This window comes from Vanessa cardui, chromosome 28 (genome assembly GCF_905220365.1).
Source record: "Vanessa cardui chromosome 28, ilVanCard2.1, whole genome shotgun sequence".
NCBI classification, from domain to species: Eukaryota; Metazoa; Arthropoda; class Insecta; order Lepidoptera; family Nymphalidae; genus Vanessa; species Vanessa cardui.
In genome coordinates this window covers 5,026,910-5,052,974 of record NC_061150.1, presented here as the reverse complement: position 1 = coordinate 5,052,974, position 26,065 = coordinate 5,026,910, and the positions used below count along the sequence as shown (strand labels likewise).

The window sequence follows — 26,065 nt, the reverse complement described above, 5'->3', positions numbered from 1 at the left end:
ACTTTTAATTAAACGCAATTGGATCGTTAGTAAAATGGGAGAACAGCTGATCAGCAACGATTATGATTCAATTTCATTCTCATTTATAATATTAATGAACCGAGATGACCCAGTGATTAGAACGCGTGCATCTTAAGCGATGATTGTGTGTTCAAAGCAAGTACTGACTTTTCGACGACCTCAGTGGTGGTGGAGTGGTGTGTATACCGGTTTTCATAGGTACGCCACTCTGAGGCCCTGGGTTCGATTCCCAGCCCAGTCAATGTATATAATTTGTTTTCTACGTTGTCTTAGGTCTGGGGTGTTTGTGGTACCGTCGTTACTTCTGATTTTCCATAACAAAAGTGCTTTAGCTACTTACAATGGGATCAGAGTAATGTATGTGATGTTGTCTCATATTTATTTATTTCATGTGCTTAATTTGTGTTTAGAATTCATCTCGTGCTCGTGCATGTGTCTAATTTCAACGAAAATCTGAGACAAGTGAATCCATCAACCCACGTTCGAGAAGCGTCGTTGAATTTTCAAACCTTCTCAAAGGAAAAGGAAGCATTTGCCCAGCAGTGGGTAATTGACAGGCTGTTGTTTTTGCAGGCTGGCTATAAGTTCAATGCTAAAAGATAAATACAAATGACGTCACAAATTAAATGAGGCATTGCTTTAAGGCAATTCGATTGTGACTATGGCCATGTTTGAAATTATGACGTCATAAGTATATTATAAAGTACTTATTTAGGTTAGGTATCCAAAGTGTGAAATATACCTGTTACTAATACTCCACCGTCCGTCTGTTACCAGGCTGTATCTCATGAACCTTTTCAGCTGATTTTCTCACAGATGATGTATGTGTAAACTAAACCATTTATTTTTGCTACACACATACATTATTATACACATAGATTATACACAAGAAAATAATTTAAAAATCACAGTGTAGGTAGCAAGGAGTTCGTCTCAGTATAAGCTGTGCTAATGCACAGCACTAATTTTCAGATAGCCCCTGACTATTTAGTAAACATAACATGCGCGCACACGAAACTAAATAAATGAAATTATAAGAACGAAATCTAAAACTAAAAAGCGCTTATACTTGATAAAAAAAAATTACACAAGAAAAAAAAACACCACAAGGAACTAACAGTCGCCCACGGCTTTGCTGGCCTTTAAGGGTGTTGTGGTCATAACTGTGTCAGGTATAAAGAGTAGCCTATGTCCTATCCTGTAGCTTAAATATCCTTCATACTAAATTACACCAAATTTAGGTCACTAGTTTGGTCTTGAAACAGCGACATATAGACAGAGTTACTTTTACTACATCCATTCACTTGGTGGTAGGGCTTTGTGCAAGCCCGTCTGTAGGTACCACCCACTCATCAGATATTCTACCGCTAAATAACAGTCCTCAGCATTGTTGTGTTCCGGTTTGAAGGGTGAGAGCCAGTGTAACTACAGGCACAAGGGACATAACATCTTAGTTCCCAAGGTTGGTGGCACATTGACGATGTAAGGATTAGTTAATACATGTAAATGTATTTCTTACAGTGTCATTGTCTATGGGTGATGGTGACCACTTACCATCAGGTGGCCCATATGCTCGTCCGCCAACCTATAATATTAAAAAAAAAATCAATCTGGTTCCAACCGACCAGCGTGTCAGCGACCTCACTTCACTTCTTTCTTTTAAATGAGATTTTATTTAAGATGAGTTTTATAGATAAATAACATGACAGTAAGCACACATTTTTAGACGCTATAACAAAAGCTTGACCCAAATACAAGATGGCAGTAAATAAGATGATCTATTAAAGTGGAAATAAAAAAATATGATCGTAGTAATCGGCCATCCCGCGCTAAACCCGCCATCTTAATTTTATATGTCATAAACTCCGTCTGCGATGGTGATATAAAATGGTCTGTGCTATTTACGAATCGTGATTAACGATGCGTGCGAGCGAGACGGGTATACTGCCATGTGTCTTTTTTAAATGAAATGACGTCATAGATTTTGTGATGTCTAATTTATCTTTGAGTGACTGACGCGTTGAATATTTTTATACTTCTTTTGGCGCGTGAAAAATTATGAAAGGTTTTTATGATGACGCCAATTCACTTGATGGTAGGGCTTTGTGCATGCTCGTCTGGGTAGGTACCACCCACTCATCAGATGTTCTACCGCCTAACAACAGTACAGTAGTAGTAGTATCAGTGTAACTTTATTCAAACTTTATTCAAGTAGGCTTTTATACGCACTTTTGAATCGTCATTTTACAATTAAGTGAAGCTACCACTTCGGTTCGGAAAGTAGATTCTACCGGGAAGAACCATCAGGAAACTCAGTAGTTACTCTTTTTTAACATTTAAAAAAATACAAAGTCGTGTTAGTTAATACAATTATTTAAATTAATATATCGTGCTTGGAAGTCAACAGGTATTAACTCCTCGCTTTTTTATCATCTATAAAATATTGTATCGAATAATATGCTTTTTCTACCAATGTATTTGACAATTACTGTCATTAAATTACCATAAGATATGGGACAGTTATATTCGTATTGTTTCGCGTTTCAACACTAAGATATTTTTTTGTTATTTAAAATTCTTTATTGACCAACAACATAAGTTGTGACAAAAGGCGGACTTAATGCCTGAAGGCATTCTCTACCAGTCAACCTTTAGGCCAAACAGAAAGTCATGAAGGCGGTAACAATAAATTTTATAATAAATACGATAGTAATAATAATAAAACAAGAACATAGAGGTAATATTGTATATATGCATAAGAATACACATTTATAACTATATATACATACATGATATAAAATAACAGAGTTGTAATAGAAATTATAAAAACACAGCGTAGTGAGAAAAAAAAAAGAGAAAATTAAGAGAGGTTTTTAATAAGATGATCCTGTAAACGACGCTTGAAGAATGTCTTAGTAGGAGCCTTTCTAATTTCTACCGGAAGTTTATTCCATAATCTGACAGCTTGGACAGAGAAAGCGTTAGTTACGAAACCAGAGAAGTGACAGGGAAAAGAGAGAATGAGAGAATCAATAGAGCGTAGCTGTCGATCGTGATTGTCAGAGAGAAATTTGAATTTATCTTTTAAGTAATCAGGGGAAAGAGGGTCAAAAAGAATAGAAAAAAGAGTACACAGTAGCCGTAAATCCCTGCGTTGGCGGATAGGGAGCCATTTGAGTTCGGCTCGACAATGGGAAATGTGGTCGAATTTTCGAAGGCAGAAGATGAAACGCAGGGAATTATTTATGAGGCGATCGAGTTTATTTAAAAAAATTTCGTTGAGATCGACATAACACACATCAGCGTAATCGATGATCGGATATATAAGGGCTTGCACTAGCAAAACTTTGGTTTTAATAGGGAGAAAATTTCTAAATCTATTGAGACACCTTAAGGTAGCGGTGACAGAGCGACTAACTTCATTAATGTGCACCTTCCAGCTCAAAGTTGAATCAATGTGCAGTCCGAGATCTTTAACATTTTGAGAGTAAGGTATGATATTGTTATTAAACACGATATTTGGCAAAGAAGAACACTTGGAAATGATACGCGAACTACCAACAATGATCGCCTGACACTTAGCTGGATTTACCATGATACCATATTTATTAGACCAGTCATATATATAAGTAAGGTTTCGATTAATTTTATTTACAGCTGAATCGAAATCCTCCAACTTAGTATGAATATAGAGTTGCAGATCATCGGCGTAGAAATGGTAAGAACAGTCGATGTTATAAGTAAGAAAATTTATAAAAATAGAAAAAATAATAGGAGAAAGGATGCCACCTTGCGGCACACCAGCAGATAGATCAAGCCACCCGGAAAGAGATTGATCCAGCCTGACCGCTTGCTGGCGGCCGCGAAGATATGAGGAGAACCAGTCCAGAGCTGATGAAGAAAAGTTTAAATACTTAAAAATGGCAAGAACAATATCATGATCAACCAAGTTAAACGCGTTAGAAAAATCAATGAGGACCAGTATGGTGATCAATCTATTCTCCATACCAATCCGAATATCCTCAGTTACTTTGAGAAGAGCAGTAGCTGTACTATGGCCTGGTCGAAAACCTGACTGATATGAGCTGAGAATATTATTGTTATAAACAAAGGAAGAAACTTGTTGGTAAATACTTAATTCTAAGACTTTTGACAGGAAAGGAAGAATGGAAATGGGTCTGTAGTGATTTAACTGGGAGGGGTTGGAAACTTTAGGAAGAGGAATAACATAAGCTCTACGCCATAGTACAGGGAACTCTCCTGATGAAATAGAAAAATTTACAATGTGAGTTATAGCTGGCAGTATATAGTCTAGAATAGATGTTATCATGTATCGATTAATGCCATCAACACCAGTAGCATTAGAAGAGATTGACAGTATAATTTTACGAATTTCTTCATCAGACACTGGAGAAAGGACGAAGTCGTTAAAAGAAGGAGAGGCCATGGATTCAATTTCTGAAATAGTACGTAATTTAATATTAGGACATAATAGAGTACAAGAAGAAAAATGTGAGTTTAAACTATCAGGAGACAATGATGGCAAAGAAAAATTATTGTTACGCTTATTTATGCCTAATGTTTGTAGAAATTTCCATATTGAGGCCGGAGACGAGTTACTTACGTTAATATGACAATAGTGGCGTTTGGCTGTTCTTACCATTAAGTTACACCGGTTGCGTGCAGCCTTATATAACTCCCAATTTTCTTTGCACCTGTCATGTTTATATTTGCGGAAAGCACGATCACGACGAGACATAGCCATACGCACCCCTTTGGTAATCCAAGGAGCGGGCGGTCTTCTTATCTTGACAGGACTCATTGGTGCATGTTTATCAAAAAGTGATGAAATGGATGTATTGAAGTGAGAAACTTTATCATTAATTGTTGATGAATTATACACCAAAGACATGTCAAGCGATACTGCATCATTTTTTAGGTTTTCTAAGTTAATTTTAGCAAGATTGCGCATCCACACTGTAGGAGGTTTAATTTTAGGAGGCTTAAGCTTGTAGGACACATATAAAAGATCGTGACGAGAGAATCCGGGAGCTGATAATTGACCATATTTAATGACATCATTTGTTGAGGAGACTATAATAACATCCAACCAAGTATCAGGCGAGTCAAAGTTATGATGTGTAGCTCCAGAAGGGAGAATGTTGAAATTAATAGAATTTAAGAGACTAGAAAGTTTTAAAGAACGTGGTGTCATTTTTAACATATCTGTATTCAGATCACCCATGATTACATGATGTGTGTAATCCGATGAAAGGGACTCAAGGACAGATTCAAGTGAAGAGAAATAGTCAACAGCAGGAGGACAATAAATAACTCCAAGAACCACTTTCACACCCCTGAGACGGATTTCAATGAATAAAAATTCAGCAGAGAACGAAGAAGAAGAAGGAGATGAAAAAAGAATATTATAGGGAATCTCAGAGCGTAGGTAAATAGCCACACCTCCGCCACCTTTGCCTATACGGTCGTTCCGAATTAGCACAAATCCAGGAAGACTGTATAAGCAGGAACTAAGAGAAGGTTTTAACCAACTTTCGGATATTAAAATGGCGTCTACAGGGGCATTGGAAAAGGCTTCAAGAAAATCAGAAAAATGAGAAGGTAAGCTTTGAGCGTTAATATGACATACGTTAAAAAGGTGAGGAGAATTGAGAAAAGAACTACTAAGCAAGGACCCTAGCGTTTCAGGAACATGGAAAGAATCATCTTCTACGTCAGAGGAACAACTACTACTACATGCTGATAAAAATATATCATCATCTGTAGTGGACATAATTTTACAATTTTAATTGTAAGTTTCGAAAAATTTAATACAATATATAAAATATATATTAATATTATGAATAAGATATGCTGAATGATTTTATAAAAATAAGATAAATAATATGTATATACTCTTTCAATAAATATTAATACTATATCTACTAATCATTATTTCTGCACGTCCCGCCGGTTGATGGTTACATTAATACAATAACAAAATAATAAACACTGAATAAAAACAGGAAAAAAAACAAACAATGTGGAAAAGAAAATACAAAAATTTAAATGGCCAAGGCAATAGGAACAAAGACAAACATAGTAAACATTAATTAATAACAGCAAGTACAAGGGTATTCTTATTTTGTTATCAAAAATATCGTGTGTTCTAAAATTAATAATTGAAATTAATACATGTTACATATAGACGGTAAAATACAGACGTTACATTTATAATCCATATTATTAGACATTGATTTCGACTTATATTCAAGGAACACCTTAACACAATAATAATTATAATGTTGATAAACGAAAGACATGCTATTTAAAAGTATATAGATATTTCAAATAAAATTAAAAAAGCAAAAATATCTATTGCTTATGCTGCTAGGCTGTACAGTATAATACCTTTGCTTTTCCGACATGACCAAAGTCAACAAGTAGTTGTGTCAAATGTCAACGTCAACTTAATTATTGAAATACCGGGTTACCGGGAGTTCTTATTTGTAAACAAAAACAACACATTGAAAAATGAAAATTAGTCACCACGTGAAATTAGAATTGAATTCAATCACAACATATTATCACGGAAAGCAACAAAAGTACAAAGAAATAACGTGATACGCTTAAAAATGACAAAAGAATACCCTTATTTATAAGATATGCAATGGCTCGAGAATTTTATAACAAGAAGACAAACATATGATATACTATAAGTATAAGAAGGCAATAACATTGAGGTTAATAATTATAAAAAAAAAAGATAATAATAATAAAATAATGAACACTATTTCTTAGCTCTCACTGCACGTTTGGGCTTGGAACTGAGACCGGTTGATGAGTTATCCTGGGTACCTGATGAAGATGCCTCACCAGCAACGTCGATTTTTCCAGTCAGCTTAGAGAGACTTTCTTCTGAGTCAATACGATGTCTGGAACCATCAGGCATCTTGACAAATATATTGCCATCTAAACTCCAACAATTCCTCATACCCAGTTTATTACGAGCAACTAGAAATAGCGACTGGCGTTGGTGAGTTAAGAACTCTGATAGCACAAAAGAGGAGCCCTTAAGATTTGCCTTTTTCTTCCAGATGGCACTTTTTAAATTAAGGTCAACAAACCTTACAAGCACGGGACGATGCTTACCCTCAGAGTGTTTGCCGAGGCGATGACAGGCAATAATTTTATCCTTAGTTGCATCAGGAACATCAAGCTTGTTTGTACAGATCCCAGAAATAGTGTTTGTGAGATCCTCATTTGCCTCTTCAGGCACACCATTAAAAAGCAAATATTTCCTGCGATGTCTCATCTCCACATTATCAACAACTCGGCTGATTTCCATTATTTGCTGTCTGAGAAGGCTTAGAATTGACCAGACGTGATCTTTAAAGCAATTAAATTCATCAGCCAGAGCTGCGAGATTGATGTTACTCCCTGGGGTACTTGCCTTCAGCTGCTTCTCAAATTCCGACATCTTCTCCAGCAAGGAAGCTTCTAATGCCTTTTGTGTTTCCATTACAGTGTAATAGTTTGCCATGTTTGATGTAAATTGTACAAACTCAGTGTTTATAATGATGAAGTTTGTTGTGCCGGCAGGACAGTGCAGGTGATATGTTTAAATAAGCACTATATGCATATATTAAGCTGAGATAACACTTGTAAGTATATAATAGAACTTAAACTTTAATAAACTGATGAATATTGTTGACTTCGATTAAAAATAGATAATAAAATCGAAACTTATAATCCCAGAACAATGTTATAGTTTTCTTTGCCTACCGCCAAAAAGATATCTTTGTTATGATACCTTAATTTGAAATATTCATTAAGAGCTGTTATCATTGTCCTGTTATTGTTGTAAAGTCAGGGCTATTTCGTATTTTATAATATCATTATTGAGTAGATGATTTTACTCGTGAAACTTTATGCACTTACACGTGATCGTAACTGCAGGCGACAATAAGTATGTAAAATGATATTAAAAAATACAATTGGAGAAAACCATTATTTAAGGAGGTTTCAACAGCTATATTAATTACATCATATTTTGCGCCAAGGTCGCTTTAGATGACAGAGTGATTTTATTTATTAAAATTGTTCTTATTTATTATTATTTTTGGGGTTCGCCCAGGTGCCCCGAGGTACCCCGGGAATAACTCCTAGGTGTTGGTGGCTTGCATAGGCGGGCCCACCGTTAGGGCGTCACGGTAGCATTCGATCCCGTGGCGCCCGCCGAAAGACGGAGAGGGTACCGCTGTCATGTCTTTAATCATATAAACAATCTTGTATCGATCTTCTTTACCAATGTATTTTTTTACGAATTATTTGAATTTGTGAAACAAAAGCTGTCAAGAATATGCCATCTTTGTCGCACATACGTCAAACGTCACACTACCGCGCAGACCGAGGCACGTCTGCGTGCGCCCTGGCGACCTTCCAATAAAGCAGACGTCACACATGATATTTTAAGAGTTACGCTGGAGTGTAATTAGAATGTAGTTAGTCTGTTGTATTTGTGTATGCTTTCTCTTTCTAACGTCACGGTTCGGTGTCTCGTTATGCGTGGGTGGTACCCAGACGGGCGCAAAGCCCTACCACTTGTGGAAATTGGAAGGAGTAGACATTTTTTTATTTTGATATCGAGTGCTTAAATCTATACTTCTATAAAAAGTAAAGTAACAGCCCAAAAATTTCCCACTGTTGGGCTAAGGCCTCCTCTCCCATTAAAGAGATGGTTTGGAACATATTTCACCACGCTGTTCCAATGCGGGTTGGTGGGATGCACATGTGGCAGAATTTCGATGAAATTAGACACATGCAGGATTCCTCACGATGTTATCCTTCACCGTCGAGCACGATATGAATTATCTCCATGGTCGAGTGGTGTGTACACCGGTTTTCATGGGTACGCCACTCTGAGGTCCCGGGTTCGATTCCCGGCCGAGTCGATGTAGATTACCATTAGTTTTCTATGTTGTCTTGGGTCTGGGTGTTTGTGGTACCGTCGTTACTTCTGATTTCCATAACACAAGTGCTTCAACTGCTTACATTGGGATCAGAGTAATGTATGTGATGTTGTCTCATATTTATTATTATTAAACACAAATTAAACACACATATATAGCGGTGCCTGCCTGGGTTTGTACCCGAAATCATCGGTTAAGATCCACGCGATCTAACCACTGGACCATCTCGGCTCTCTATTAACTAACTATACTTCTATACTAATATTATAAATGTGAAAGTAACTCGGTCTGTCTGTCGCTCTTTCACGATCAAACCGCTGAACCGAATTTGATAAAATTTGGTATGATCAAATTTGAATTTCAAGAAAGGACATAGGCAACTTTAATTTGCCAAACACATGACAACCCCTTAAATACCCCTAAAACGCATACCAATAATAAAAAAAAACAATAAAATTATTTCTCGTAAAAAGTAAAAGATGAAAAATGTTTATTGTAGGTATATTTAAGAGATAGATAGATACCGTCGCGAACTTTTTGAAAGATCTTTTTAATGAGTTCAATACTGTTGTATATTATTTTGATGTATCTCGTAGGGTTCAGACAGTTTGCAATGTAAAAGCAAAAAAAATAAACCTCTAATAAAACCAGTGTTTCTCTACAATATTTTGCATGTATTATACATACAAACCTTCCTATTTTACTTGGTGGTAGGGCTTTGTGCAAGTCCGTCTGCGTAGGTACCACCCACTCATCAGTTATTCTACCGCCAAATAACAGTACTCAGTATTGTTGTGTTCCGGTTTGAAGGATGAGTGAGCCAGTGTAACTACAGGCATAAGGGACATAACATCTTAGTTCCCAAGGTTGGTGGCACATTGACGATGTAAGGAATACTTAATATTTCTTACAGCGTCATTGTCTATGGGTGATGGTGACAACTTACCATCAGGTGACCCATATGCTCGTCGGCCATTCTAAAATAAAAAAATCTATCTCTTGAAAACAACCGCATCAAAATCCGTCCTGTAATTTCAAAGATCCAAGCATACATAGGGACAGACAGCGGTAAGCGAAATTGTTTTATACTGTGTAATGATTTTGCTTTTAACTAATAGTAATCACTTAACAATAATAACTGACCGTGCTACATATAAAGTGCTTACATAACGAAAGCGTCCGTGGCTTTTACTGACCGTCAAAGAAATCAGGTCAGTCAACTAAATGTACTGAAGTCACGCGATGGACGGACGACCATTTTGTAATTAATCTCCCGCCAACAGTAGGCGTAGTGACTGTTTTGACGTCTATAAGAATTTTGCTTATAGGGAAATGGGATGGGTTGGTTTTTGCTTAATTTCAAATAGAGAGACTGTGTGCCAAGTGGTAACCACAGGTAAATAGACTGTCTAGTGTAAAATTTGTAACTTTACAACAACAACAACAGCCTGTAAATTCCCACTGCTGGGCTAAAGGCCTCCTCTCCCTTTGAGGAGAAGGTTTGGAACATGTTCCACCACGCTGTTCCAATGCGGGTTGGTGGAATACACATGTGCCAGAATTTCTATGAAATTTGTCACATGCAGGTTTCCTCACGATGTTTTCCTTCACCGCTGAGTACGAGATGAATTATAAAGACAATTTAAGCACCTGAATCAGCGGTGCTTGCCTGGGTTCGAACCCGCAATCATCGGTTAAGATGCACGCGTTCTAACCACTGGGCCATCTCGACTCATTAATTTGTAACTTTGCCGTTTCATAAATTTAAATCTTTTGTAAACAATACATTGGTAAATAAGGCATATTATGCAGTACAAGATTATGCAGACGATAAAAAAGCGTAGAATTAATACCTGTCGACTTCCAGGCAGAATAAATTACATACATATATAATTGTTTTTAATTAACATGACTGTCTTTTTAAATGTTGAAAAAGAGTAACTACTAATTTTCTTGATGTTTCTTCTCGGTATTATCTACTTTCCGAACCGGTGGTAGCTTCACTTAATTGTTAAATGACGATTCAAAAGTGCTTGTAAAGGCCTACTTGAATAAAGTATATTTTGATTTGGCTTAATGTGCTTTACTACTTGGTAAATAAGTATAAATCTAAATAAATATTGGTACACGCGGCACACGGATACACTTATAACTTCTAACACCCCTTTTTTGTTGTATGCTAAATTTGTGTAAACATTTAATTTGATTTACTGAGCGCTGTATATAAGTATATATATTTATGCTAGTGTTTGGCGAACGAGCCATCACCGCCCATAGACAATGGCGCTGTAAGAAACATTAACCATTTCCTCCATCAACAATGCACAACCTTGGGAGCTAAGATGTTATGTACCTTGTGCCTGTAGTTACACTGGCTCATCCTTCAAACTGGAACACAACAATACTGCGTACTGTTGTTTGGCGGTAGAATATCTTATGAGTAACTAAGTAAATAAAGTAATAAATTTATCATTCACATTCGTTGTTTAATTATTATCGCAACTAATTCAAATTTAAATTCCTATGTGACATACCACATAAGATATAATTAAATATTATCACAAAGCAGTTTGCGCGATATCTCTTTAAACATACAATTACACATCATTTGGTTTCACCGATAAGTGTCTAGTGTGGTCACGGAACTGTGTCAATTGTTCTTAAAACAACGCGTTAATTGTTATATCGGTTAAGTGTTATGGCGTAATTAGGATTAAATCGATTACCAGCCAGCACATCGTGATTTAAAGGAGGATTTATTTAAGAATTACAATACCTAATAAAAAAAAATTATTAACATAAGAATTAACAACATTAAATGCTTAAATATATATATACAAATATGAACTAAAATTAGTTACTGTATAAATCTTGACCGCGTGGAATGGTGGCAAGAATGCTAGCAGCATTTCCCCGTTGAATCGCAATTCCGATCCTCTGGGCAAACGAACCAGCCCTCCTGTCACCAATGGAGGCAATGAGGCGAGGTGTTATACTTTTTATGAAGCTTTTTGCACCACTACTCCAAGGGCCAAGCGTTTCAACAAAATAAAAAATAGTTAATATCCTATTATGGTTCAACAACAAACTAATGCCTCCTCTTCCTCTGAGGAGAAGATTTGGAACATATTCCACCACGCTGTTCCAATGCTGGTTGTTTGTGGTCTGCATAAAATTAGACACATGCAGGTTTCCTCACGATGTTTTCCATCACCGCCGAGTAGGAGATGAATTATAAATACAAATTAAGCACATATATATGTATATAGTGGTCCGAAATCATCGGTTGATGATCACGCGTTCTAATCACTGGGCCATCTCAGCTCTTGGATAATATATACTTTCATCCATTCAGTTTTGGAGTAAATGTGCATGTGTCTAATTTCATCGAAATTATGCCACATGTGCATTCCACCAACCCGCATTGGAACAGCGTGGTGGAATATGTTCAAAACCCTGCCCGTAATGGAAGAGGAGGCCTTATCTCAGCAGTGGGAAATATACAGGCTGTTACTTTACTTATTTTACTTATATATTATCCTGTCTAAGATATAAAGTCTCTCACTTGGTGGCTCCACTAGCAATGGTGGTCACTTCATATGTTGGGTTTTACCTGTTTTACATATAACAAGATCAGTTATTGATGGTGTAATATTAAAGTGTATTTTCTTTTTTACAGGATATCAGACAATGAAATCGAAGATAGGCCTCGTGGAGAGGTAGAAGACCTTGATGATGATAAAGCGAAGACATTTTACGGAGACTTAGCCGTCAACAAATATGGCGATGAAGCAGAAGACGTTATCGTCGAAACGTTCTCCTACGAGAATCCCAATGACAAATTCTCTAGAATCAGACGTCAAGTTGAAGAGGACGTGAATGCAACAACACCAGAATTAGAAACTGCATCAGAATCTAGCCTGGGTGCTAAAGTTAAAGTCGTTAGTAATGCCACTCTTAAAGTCATGGGTTTGAGGATAGAGGAGTCCAAAAAGGAACCGAAGATAGTAGATGATATGATACCAAGTGTTCTCAGAGAAACACTGTTCACGATGAGGCTGTTCGGTGAAGGGTTCACGGATGAGACCGTCATAGCGTTTACCCACGTGCCTGAAGTGTACGGTACTCCATGTCATTTCCTTCTAAACGGAGAGTATAAGGTAATTATTGTTTTGGTAACAATTTGTTACATGATTTTCGTTTTTTTCGCTTTTTGTTGCAAACTACGAGCAGGCCCTTTTAATAGGTTTATCTGTTGAGAAATTCTCAGATATAGCCCAGAGTCTAGGTTTGAGCTGATCTCAAAATCAAAATAAACTTTATTCAAGTGGGTTTTTACAAGCACTTTGAATCGTCATTTAACAATTAAGTGAAGCTACCATTGGTTGGGAAGTAGATTCATTCTAGCGAGAAGTACCGGCAAGAAACTTAGTAGTTACTCTTTTTTAACATTAAAAAAATACAAAGTCATGTTAGTTAATACAATTATTTAAATTAATATATCTTGCGTGGAAGTCAACAGGTATTAATTACACGCTTTTTTATCATCTACAAAATCTTATATGGATAGCATTTTTTTTTCTGAAAAAGTAAGCTTCCCAGTATTGAAACACGTTAAGTTGTAGATCCTGCGCTTACTGATGGTGTTGGGTTTTGCCTTCCCAAGTAGAGCTAGGAAGTGTGTCCTTTAGTTGGTTGGAAATCGATCATGCTAATTTAAATGTAATATAAGCCTGACATAACAGCGACACACCTTAGATCCTGTCTCGTACAGACAACAAGCAATTCTTGATATGTGAGTTTTTACTCACACATAAAAATATATAGAGTTCTAGTGTATTATAATTCATCTCTTACTCGATAGTGAAGTAATCATCGTGAGGAAACCTTTATGAAATTCTGCCACATATGGTCTGACGTCAAGTGGTCTAATTGCCAGCGAACTACCAATTTAAAAAAAAACCTTCATAGTTTAGTTTTTATAAAGAATAAAGATTAGAAGTTAGGCATTTCTCGAGTGTTGCTATCCGTTGAACTAAAAACATTTTAATTTAGATAATTAATTAACTTTGAAAGTTGAATTAGTGTCAGTGATATTTTTAATTATTCTCGTTCAAGACATTACGCTCAATATTTTATTGTTAGCCTTGCTCTACTTAACTGTGCTTATTAATCATGATGAATCCTTAATATAATATTAATTAATATTTTTTTCTCTATTTACATAAAATGATAAGGATTTTAAATAAATACGGTACAAGTAAATGCCTCATTGCTGAGCAAAAGTACACAAATTTAACGAGATGTCACGCTATTCCAGTTTGAGTTGGAATTCCACGTGACAGATCTTCTCACGATGTCTCCTTCATGAGATTAGATAAAAAACACATGACATTTAATAATATCCCGTTTGTCATTTACGTGTTAACCGCTGGACCACGGCTCGTGACGTGACGTTGTAATGTGTAATAATTTCCAGGTTAAATTAGCGGATACGAACTCAGCACTCTTCGAATTGATCGCTCCACCTCCACTGGAGGACTACAAATTCTACATATGCGCGAAGAGATCCCCAAACGAAGACTTCGTTCACCAAGGTCAGGAGAAGTGGAAGATTTTGGGTACCCACAACAAACTGTTACCTCTATGGGCTTCCTTGATTCTAATTGTGATTTTACTGATGTTGGCGTCACTTTTCTCCGGTCTGAACCTTGGTCTGATGGCATTGGACAGGACAGAGTTGAAGATTATAGCGAATACGGGTACAGATAAGGAGAGAAAGTACGCTCGAGCGATCATGCCTGTACGATCGCATGGAAACTACCTGCTTTGTACGATTCTGCTGAGTAACGTCGCTGTTAACAGTACGTTTACTGTGATTTTGGACGATTTGACGTCCGGTCTGGTCGCTGTTATTGGTTCGACTCTGGCGATCGTCTTCATTGCGGAGATCACGCCTCAGGCGATATGCGCGAGGCACGGGTTGCTGGTCGGTGCAAAGAGTATTTGGATAATGAAGGTTGGTACCAATAGACTATAAGATACAATTCAACCGTTTATATTTAAAAAAAGAATCAAAAAAATCAAATTACTCTTTATTATACACCAGTACGTAAATCAACCAAATCCAGGCAATCTTAAGGTAGAGGAAAACAGATATAGAAAGAGGTAGAGGTGTACAAACAAATATAAAAATAATAATAAAACACAGTGTAATGTTAGTATAAATTAGAATTACCAATTTTAAAGAATTACTAATAATCTTTTTATACCACAAATTAGGCTTAAAGCTAGTGTTAGGAGTGAGGACAACAATAGACGAAGGAATTAAGGGTGAAGTTCTCGATTCAAATTCGATTGAGTTCCACATAAATATGACATTTATGTTTCTTATCGAACCTCCTTAAGATGACGATTGAATATTGTTCTAAATTTAATTTAATATGGTTGAAAAAATCTAGAATTTCTTGGTTTTCAATCCAAGATATTCACATTCCATAAGGTTAACGCATCGTCAAAAGTTTTTGTGATGGCGTATCTTTATAGATAGCTTGTTATGAATGAATTATCTACTAGCGACCCGCCTCGACTTACAAAATTTACTAGAGAATTCGTTTATTTACGACATCACATTAGAAACTTCTGAAATTATCAGTGTTTCTTTACTATATTGTCCATGTATTGTATACAAAAACCTTCCTCTCGAATCACTCCATTAAAAATAACCGCATCAAAATCCGTTGCGTAATTCCAAAGATATAAACATAATTAGGGACAGACAGCGGTAAGCGACTTTGTTTTATACTATGTATGTTTTGTTCATAGATCGTGATGGGTATATGCGCCCCACTGGCCTGGCCGACCAGCAAACTTTTGGACTACTTCTTAGGCGAAGAAATCGGTACACACTACAACAGAGAAAGACTAAAGGAACTTGTCAAGGTAAGTGTTTAACGACTTTTTTCCAACAGATTGAAAATAGTCTTCGATTATTCAGAACCGTTCGAGAAATGCCAGGAGTTGTAGCATTAGGTGTTGCCAGGAAATGGAAATAAGTACATCAAATAATAGAAAGATTTGATACAGAGGTTATGGAAATTCTGAAGAAATTTGATGGTATAAAAATACTCGGTAGAAGGGGCTTTGTGCGATCTACATAGGTATCAGCCACTCATTAGATATTCTACCGCCAGACAACAGTACTCAGTATTGTTGTGTTCCGGTTTGAAGTATGAGTGAGTCAGTGTAGCCACAGGCACAAGGGACGTAACATCTTCCAAGGTTGGTGGCGCATTAAAGCAAGGAATGGTTAATAGAAATATTAAGAGTGCCATTGTCTATGGGCTGTGGTGACCGCTTACCATTAGGTTCATATCCGCCAATTTATTCTTGCGCCCCCGAGAGTCTACGCCCTGTGCCTGGGTGGGTACCGGTGGCACCGTCCTTTTTACGCCACTGATTATAATAATATAAAAATAACCATAGGCCAGAATCACTCTATCCTCAGAAGAGATTTTATTTGATACTAAATAGAAAATATAAATATTAAAGCTAGAATGAAAATGAATCTTTAAGTATCTGGATCTACAAGGATGGACTTTCGTCCATTGGACAAAGGGTTATAAAAGAAAAAAAAAGTTGCATTGTTATCCACGGACAGAATAGAGATATCCTTGGTGGTAGGGCTTTGTTCAAGCCCGTCTAGGTAGGTACCACACAGTAATTCTACCGCCAAATAACAGTACTCAGTATTGTTGTGTTGATGTGTTCCGGTTTGAAGTGTAAGTCAGTGCAACTACAGGAACAAGGGACATAACATCTTAGTCCCCAAGTTTGGTTGCGCATTGACGATGTAAGGAATAGTTAATATTTCTTACAGCGTCATTGTCTATGGGTGATGGTGAGCACTTACCATTAGGTGGCCCGTATGTTCGTCCGCCAAACTATATCATAAAAATATATATATGTTTACGTATGAAATGTTCAAGTACGTTTCAGCGGCGTTTCGTTACAATTCGACCTTGTATTATTATTTTTACAGTCCAATGAGGTTCCGCTTAAAATTTCTGACAGATAACAATTAGTTTCAATAGGTATTTGTATACACGTGCTAATATTTATATGATAATCTAAAGGCTTCCGTTTACGTTGGTACATACGTCTTGTCTAGAGTCGAGATGGCCCAGTGGTAAGAACGCGTGCATCTTAACCGATGATTGCGGGTTCAAACCCAGGCAAGCACCGCTGATTCATGTGCATAATTTGTCTTTATAATTCATCTCGTACTCGGCGGTGAAGGAAAACATCGTGAGGAAACCTGCATGTTACAAATTTCAGAGAAATTCTGCCACATGTGTATTCCACCAACCCGCATTGGAACAGCGTGGTGGAATATGTTCAAAACCTTCTCCTCTAAAGGAGAGGAGGCCTTTAGCCCAGCAGTGGGAATTTACAGGCTGTTGTTGTTGTTGTTGTATGTGTCAAAATAAAATTTAAAATTTAAATAAAGAGCTTCAGTCGTTAACCGAAAGTGTGTGTTTTAATAGAATATTCACTCAATACAACAACGTTTTACGGTTGCTAAAATATTTGAGACCAATTTAAGACTCAAAATTCACTCAATAAAATTAATTTTATAATCAAACAGTTAAACATAATTAAAATAATGAATCATGAATCAACGGTGCTTGCCTGGGTTTGAACCCGCAATCATCGGTTAAGATGCACGCGTTCTAACCACTGGGCCATCTCGACTCATACAACATTATATTAATAATACAAAGAAGGTTCTACTTGTCTTAAAGAAATATTTTGATATATAATTATAACATATTCTACCCTATTTTTGTTATAAAACGCCGACTAAAATTTGCGAATTGAACAATAACTCTTTTGCTAATTTCAAACACGCACAAACACGGGAATAAAAAGTTTATAACCTAATGTATAGTAAGGTTTAGAGTACCTCGTAGATTCTATAGAAATATATGTAATACTGTACATGTTGTAATCTCTCATTACTTTCCTTTAAAGCCTTTTGAAGGTTTCCACAAGGGACACAATATCGTACGTCACTTTTCAATATTTTGACGACCTCCGAGGTCGAGTAGTGTGTACACCGGTTTTGAATGGGTAGACCACTCTGAAGTCCAGGGTTCGATACCCGGTCGAGTCGATGCAGAAAAAAGTTCGTTAGTTTTCTTTGTCGTTTTGGGTGTTGTGTTTTTGGTACCATCGTTACTTCTGATTATCCACAACACAAGTGTTTTAGCTACTTACATTAGGATCAGAGTAATGTATGTGATGTTGTCCAATGTTTAATTTTATTATTTATATGGATGATGGCGACTTCTTATCATCATATATTATATACCATCAAATGCTCTATTTGCCAGTAAGCCAGTGATACAAGAAAGTGTATAGTTTATTGAAATAAATTAAGTGGTCTTTGAACACACTTGATACCTGGTCTAATGTATGTTTCTTAACCCAAGGTAACCAATCACGTGAACGATCTGGATAAGGAGGAAGTGAACATAATCTCCGGAGCTCTCGACCTTCGCAAGAAGACGGTGAAGGATGTGATGACCAAGCTCAAGGACGTTTACATGTTACCCATAAACAGTGTCATGGACTTCGAAACACTGACTGAGATCGTTAAATCTGGTAAGTGGGTTAGAAACTAGTGAATCGCACGGGTGCAATGCTGATACTAAATATACTACAGATTTTTTTCTTGTGTCTTGTATATTGTATATTTTTATATAAAAACCTTCCTCTCGAATCACTCTATCTATTACAAGAAAAAACCGCATCAAAATGCGTTGCGTAATTTCAAAGATCTAAGCATACATAGTCAGACATCGTTAAGCGACTTTGTTTTATATGTAATGATAATGTTGTTTCGGAAAGAAATGATTGATTGTGAGACGATATGGCTGGAAAGAATGTTACTTGTGTGATGACGTCAGACAAAAGGGAAGAACATATGCTGCGCTGACGAAGTAAATAGGGATAAGGGCAGGAGGATGATGATGAATAACGTTGTTTCAACCAAAAAGATCAGCGTTTGGGGTTATACTCGTATGCCCAAAAGTATTTATTTTTTTCTTTCTTTCTTCAAAGACATATTACTTATTCTGATGAAGGGAAAAAAGTTAAATAAACCTTAGAATAAGGTATTTCATGCGATTCGCTAATAACTCAGCTATATTTAGTACTACTAAGAGTTTATGATTGATATATCTCTATTTCTAATTTGTCTGTTAATGTATAAGTTATCAAATAGTCCGAAAAGATTGTACAAAAAGATCGAAATTTGACCATCGCTTTACTCTATATAGCTTATTAAAAGATGAACCAAAGTGTTCGTAAAAGCCTCCTTTTACGAAGTGCATTTTGATTTTTATAGAAAAAAAAATCATTCGCCAAATAGACAAAAAAAGCTTTGACCTTCGTGGTCTTTTCCCATTTACATATAGATGTTTCATAACGTATGTATATCAACTGTAACATACAGTTACACCCTTGACCTGTGACCCCACCCTACCCCGACATTACCCCATAAAGCTGTGCTTTTATAAATGATAATAATAGCCCAACGGTGAAACAGTAAGCTATTAATGGGTGGATTTTAATCAATATTGTTACAGTGATTTCTCTATGTTATGAAGATATGGCTCAGAGCTTAGATTGTAGGTTTGAATCCAAGCAAGGGCTTATGATTCATCTCGTGCGATGAAGGAAAACATGTTTAATAAAACATCTGCTACATTTGTAGCTGTTACTGTATATGTTAATTGTAAATCAAATCAAAATAAACTTTATTCGAGTAGGCTTTTACAAGCACTTTTGAATCGTCATTTTACAATTAAGTGAAGCTATCACCGGTTCGGAAAGTAGATTCTACCGAGAAGAACAGGCATGAAACTCAGTAGTTACTCTTTTTTAACATTTAAAAAATACAAATTAATGTTAGTTAAATACAATTAAGTACATATTTAAATTAATATATCCTGCTTGGAAGTCGACAGGTATTGACTCCTTTTTTATCATCTATAGATGCAATAAAGATACAGTAAATTATTAGCGACTGTTAAATAATATCAACTTCTTAAAGTCTCAGTGTGAAACGTATTTAAAAGTGTAGGAAAATGTTTTAATTAAATTTTATGAAAGATACTCTAAAGGTTGGGGATGGCCCTGCTTTTGCTTAAGTCAAATCAATTTTTTTTTTTAAAGTAAACTTCACAATGAAGCGTTTTTGATTTCGATAATTAAACACTACCACCGTTTCGGTGAGCAGCCTCCAGCGAGAAGAAATGGCAAGAAACTCGAATAGTTATTCTTTACAAATAAACAGATTCACAATGCTGTTTCACACAATAATTTGTGTCCTGTGATGGAACACGTGCCTAAATCCATACGTTTTTTTTTCTCTAAAAAATGTATTGTTTTAATGAATAATATAATTTATTTAACTGTATTTATGACAGACAAACATACACAAGAACCCTAATAGGTTATAAATAAAGGCGTTAATCCTCAGGCTACTCCCGTATCCCGGTGTACGAGGGTAACCGCGGCAATATAGTGACGGTGCTCTTCATCAAGGACCTGGCCTTCGTCGACCCTGACGACAACACGCCGCTGAGGACGCTCTGCCAGTACTATCAGAACCCTTGCAACTTCGTCTTCGAGGACGTCACCTTGGACGTCATGCTAAAGCAGTTCAAAGAAGGTAAGTTATACGTTAAGGGACCTCAATCGAAGCAGGAATAAAAAAAAACAAACCTCAATTGTACATATTCGCTAATAACTCAGCTGTATCGCGCACTGAGAGCTCATGATTTATATGTATGTATAACACAACGCTGTTACACTCAACTACATATACACGCTGTAATTTCAATCCGAAAATTCCGATAACATCTTTCCGATACTCAAATCAATTTTATTGGTGATTTTAAATTGTATACTATAGACTATTCAGGCACTCGATCAAATTGAAGTCAAAGTTACTCTAGTATTTTTTCCATATTGTTTTTAACCACTCTACCTATATAACTAAACAATACTATACACTACACATATAACCTCTCCGATAAATTATAATAAAACAATTAACATTTTGTAACTCAATTTCATTTGCCATAATTATTTTAAGCTTAAACAAGATTGTATTTAGTCATCTCTCTATAAGAAATTATAAAAACAGAAGAAAAAAAAAAATACGTGAATATTTTCGGTAATTGATAGAATAGTGCATCCTCTAAAAAGTCGGACTTTGGACCGAAGTTAGTACCAAACGAAAAAAAAAAATCGACAAAAGCAAATACGCTATACCCTACATACAAAAAAAAAGGTAATTGCTAAAATATTGCGGAGCGTGCCAAAAGATGTTGGAATGAAAAATAGCACGTTTCGCCGTGATTTATCTTATATATGTCGGTCGGTCGGGCTGTTTATTTGTGTAAGATCGTCTGCGGCGTCTGCGGAAGTCGAGGTTACTGTTACCGACTATAATGCTTTCTCATATTGTTTTAAATTTAAACACACTACACAGATTCGTTATTCTATTAGGACAAAGTCGAATCTCACCGGATATGATCGTAAAGTATTGACAAGTGAGAAGTGAGAAGATGCTAAGGTCTTAAATAGGAAATTGAGTTAGTCATTAAGACATTCGCTGGCAAAATAAACACGCTTTCTTGTCTTAAAATTTAATTAAATTGCACAACTCTTTCATAAGCACAATAGCCCTGCCAGTCATTTTGGTGACGTCATATTGATAATAACAATATATGTATTTCGTATTTTTGGGAAAAATAATGAATTACTATCACTATTGCCGAATAATGTTCAAAAAGTTGTTTATCAAAGTGCCAGATTATATTGAAATGACAGTTATTGCCAATCTGACGTCACACCATGGCGGCTCCTGTTTTAGATTTGATATACAGATTAAAAATTACGATTAATTACTTTTAATTTCAATATAATATAATAGATTAATAATGCACTTATATGACTCAAAGTATTTATGTTTAAATTTTTATCAAATTTTATAATTTTATTAACCCTATTTTACACTGAATGCCATAGACATTAAATATTGTTTTTTTTTCTCAGGTCACAAAGGACACATGGCATTCGTCCAACGAATAGAGGAAGGCGACGGTGACCCAGTGTACGAAACGATAGGGTTACTCACGTTGGAGGACGTCATCGAGGAGATGATCCAGGCGGAAATCGTCGACGAGAGTGACGTCATCAGTGAGTCAAGTTATTTATTTATTACTAGCAACCCGCCCCGGCTTTACACGGGTGCAATGCTGATACTAAATATACTACAGATTGTCTAACAACGTTTACAGTTTTTCAGTCATTAGACTATACGAACTGCTATGTGGTTTAAAATTATAACTGTATAGGGCTATATTGATCGGTTTGGAAAGTAGATTCTATAGAGAAGAACCGGCAAGAAATGCAGTAGTATACTCATTTATACTGATGACCTCTCACTCTCTCTCTCACTCCGAGGTCTCGGGTTCGATTCCCGGCCGAATCAATGTAGATTATCATTAGTTTTTTGTGTTGTCTTGGGTCTGGGTGTTTGTTGTATCGTTACTTCTGATTGTTCCACAACACAAGTGCTCTTACTTACATTGGGATCAGAGTAATGTATGTGATGTTGTCTCATATTTATAACCTGTATACCTGTATATGTTATAACCTGGTCCATTCGCAGGTGACAACCGCACCAAGAAGCGCCTGATGCGGCCCATGAACAAGCTGCACGACATCGCGTCGTTCGCCGGCCACCAGCACCAGCGCGTACACGTGTCGCCGCAGCTCGTGCTCGCCACCTTCCAGTTCCTCAGCACCAGTCAGTGCCCCCCCATTGCCCCTTTAAATCTAGTAGCTAGTCTCTCCTCCCAATACTAGGCCCAGTCGCTCCTTTGATCCTAAAAGCTAGTCTGTAAATCCTCCCAATGCTAGGCTCAGTCGCTCCTTTGATCCTAAAAACTAGTCTGTAAATCCTCCCAATACTAGGCCCAGTCGCTCCTGTGATCCTAGTAGCTAGTCTGCAAATACTCCCAATAATAGGCCCAGTCGCTCCTTTGATCCTAGTAGCTAGTCTGTAAATCCTCCCAATGCTAGGCTCAGTCGCTCCTTTGATCCTAGTAGCTAGTCTGCAACTCCTCCCAATACTAGGCCCAGTCGCTCCTTTGATCCTAGTAGCTAGTCTGTAAATCCTCCCAATGCTAGGCTCAGTCGCTCCTTTGATCCTAGTAGCTAGTCTGCAAATACTCCCAATAATAGGCCCAGTCGCTCCTTTGATCCTAGTAGCTAGTCTGTAACTCCTCCCAGTACTAGACCCAGTCGCTCCTTTGATCCTAGTAGCTAGTCTGTAAATCCTCCCTATGCTAGGCTCAGTCGCTCCTTTGATCCTAGTAGCTAGTCTGTAAATCGTCCCAATGCCAGACAACGTCCCATCAACTCTTGAGGAGACTTGTTCATTTGGGAAAACCGTTGCTTAAATGGAATTTGGACACATTGGTATCCAACTCAAATTTGCATATGGAGTATCGCTGGATAAATTGTAAAGTTCCTTAAGGAAGGAAATTTTTTGGGACCAAACTTCGGGATTTTTCCATTTAAGTGTAAAAGCAATTATGTTGAAGAATTACTAATAATCATATTTATCCCTTCAACTTTATTTGTCATCCCCATTCCTGGCATAAGTGGTTAGCCTAAAAAGAGGGGCTAATAAGAATATTAGTAATTTCTTAATTAATTTGGGGTCAAAAGATCAGGATTGATCCGAAACTAGTGCTAGTAAAGTAAAAGTAACAACCTGTACATTTCCCACTGCTGAGATAAGGCCTCCTCTTCCATTAAGGAGAGGGTTTGGAACGTATTCCACCACGCTGTTCCAATGCTGGTTATTTGTAGTCTGTATAAAATTAGACACATGCACATTTCCTTACGATGTTTTCCTTCACCGCCGAGCACGAGATGATAAACACAGATTAAGCACATATATATAGTGGTGCTTGCCTGGATTTGAACCCGCAATCATCGGTTAAGATGCACGCGTTCTAACCACTGGGCCATCTCTGTGCTATAGGCGCCAAATTGCTCTTGTTTTAATTCTATTAATATAATTGTCACTTTCCAGGTGTGGATCCGTTCCGCGCTGACATGATATCGGAGACGGTGCTGCGTCGTCTGCTCAAGCAAGATGTCATCCAGCACATCAAACTTCGCGGTGACGAGGACAAGAACGACCCCAAGAGATACGTCTTCCAGGAGGGGAAACCGGTGAGTTGGGATTCCATGTTATAGGACCTCCGTGGTCGATTGTGTACACCGGTTTACACGGGTACGCTATGAGTCGATGTAGAAAAAGTTCATTAGTTTTCTACGTTGTCTTGGGTCTGGGTGTTTGTGGTATCGTTACTTCTGATTTTCCACAACACAAGTGCTTCAGCTACTTACATTGGGATCAGAGTAACGTATGTGATATATTGGACATATTTGTTTAAAAAAAAGAATATTTAACAATGTTTATTTTGAAAATGTTAATTTTCCTAAGATCATAAATCAAAACAACATAATTCGTCGAAGTAAACACGTTTTCTTGCCCTAAAATTAATTTAAATTTTATCTTTTTTATTTCCATAAAAACGCTGTCAATCATTTTGGTGACGTCATATTGGTAAAAACAGCAGTTGCGTACGTACGACTGGCACTCATTCAACGTTAACTGTTAAATATTTTGTGTTTTTGTGAAAATAAAGAATTACAATCACGATCGTTGGAGTGTGATGTACAAATACTAGCATTAAAAGTCCATAAATTGTTGGTTTTTTTTTTCAAAGTGCCACATGATATTGAAATGATTATTGCCTATCTGACGTCACAACATGGCTGCTCGCGTTTTAGGTCACGTGACTTTAAAGTTAAATATAATATAATAATGCGCTTTCATGATTCAAAATACAAATATTTAAATATATTAGTTTATATAGGCTTTCATAATTTATTTATAGCCAAGGAAAGTACCACCCTACTTGTTTTTTGTTATGTGAAATTCCGATTGTATTTCAACGGCCTCCCCCATTTTCCAGGTGGATTACTTCGTGCTGATCCTAGAGGGTCGCGTAGAGGTGACAGTGGGGCGGGAGAACCTGGTCTTCGAAGCTGGACCATTCACGTACTTCGGAGTGCAGGCTTTGACTCAGAATGTTGGTCTTGGTGAGTGCAATTAGTTCACTAATTATATTATGAAAACGATTTAAATTAAACAAAACATCTCATTCTACTAAAGTAATTTATTTATTAGATATCTAATTGATGCCTTATGACATGGTTTATATAGACAGTAAAAAAAAAGTAACAGCCCGTAAATTTCCCACTGCTGGGCTAAGGCCTCCTCTTCCATTATGGAGAGGGTTGGAACATATACCACCACGCTGTTCCAAAGCGGGTTAGTGGAAAGCACATGTGGCAGAATTTCGATGCAATTAGACACATGTAGGTTTCCTCGCGATGTTTTCCTTTACCGCCGAGCACGAGATGAATTATAAACACAAATTAAGCACACATATATAGCGGTGCTTACTTGGGTTTGAACCCGCAATCATCGGTTAAGATGCACGCGTTCTAACCGCTGGGCCATCTCGACTCATATATAGACAGTTCTAATAGATATTTGCAAGTGTCGAGTGAAAATTGGCAACATTTGTATCCACCAATCCCTGTTGAGGTATCAAGGAATGATACCTACCCTCCACAATGGGAGAAGGGATATTTACAGGCAGCTAGCATATTTGACCTTGCGGTCTGCTTCCAGCCGAGTCCCCCGCGCCGTCCACGCTGGGCTCCCTGCAGAACCTGAATATGGACTCCATGCTGCGCCACACCTTCGTGCCGGACTACTCCGTGCGCGCCATCGCCGAGCTATACTACCTCACCATCAAGAGGTATGGACCACACCTTATCACCTACCAAACTACCTTATCAACCGACTTCAAAAAAGGAGGTCTCAATTCGACCCGTATGTT

General features: G+C 37.0%; 1 protein-coding gene across 1 annotated transcript in view; it reads left to right on the top strand.

Annotated features, from left to right (window-relative positions):
* Positions 1 to 26,065, top strand: part of LOC124541728 (unextended protein-like) — a 53,133-nt gene that overhangs the window by 21,924 nt on the left and 5,144 nt on the right. Inside the window, exons 2-11 of the mRNA XM_047119664.1 lie at positions 12,673 to 13,153; positions 14,473 to 15,012; positions 15,819 to 15,935; positions 18,488 to 18,659; positions 20,542 to 20,733; positions 22,125 to 22,268; positions 22,744 to 22,881; positions 24,178 to 24,320; positions 25,130 to 25,256; positions 25,855 to 25,984. Coding sequence (XP_046975620.1) covers positions 12,673 to 13,153; positions 14,473 to 15,012; positions 15,819 to 15,935; positions 18,488 to 18,659; positions 20,542 to 20,733; positions 22,125 to 22,268; positions 22,744 to 22,881; positions 24,178 to 24,320; positions 25,130 to 25,256; positions 25,855 to 25,984 — 2,184 coding nt within the window. The remainder of the gene's footprint in view (positions 1 to 12,672; positions 13,154 to 14,472; positions 15,013 to 15,818; positions 15,936 to 18,487; positions 18,660 to 20,541; positions 20,734 to 22,124; positions 22,269 to 22,743; positions 22,882 to 24,177; positions 24,321 to 25,129; positions 25,257 to 25,854; positions 25,985 to 26,065) is intronic.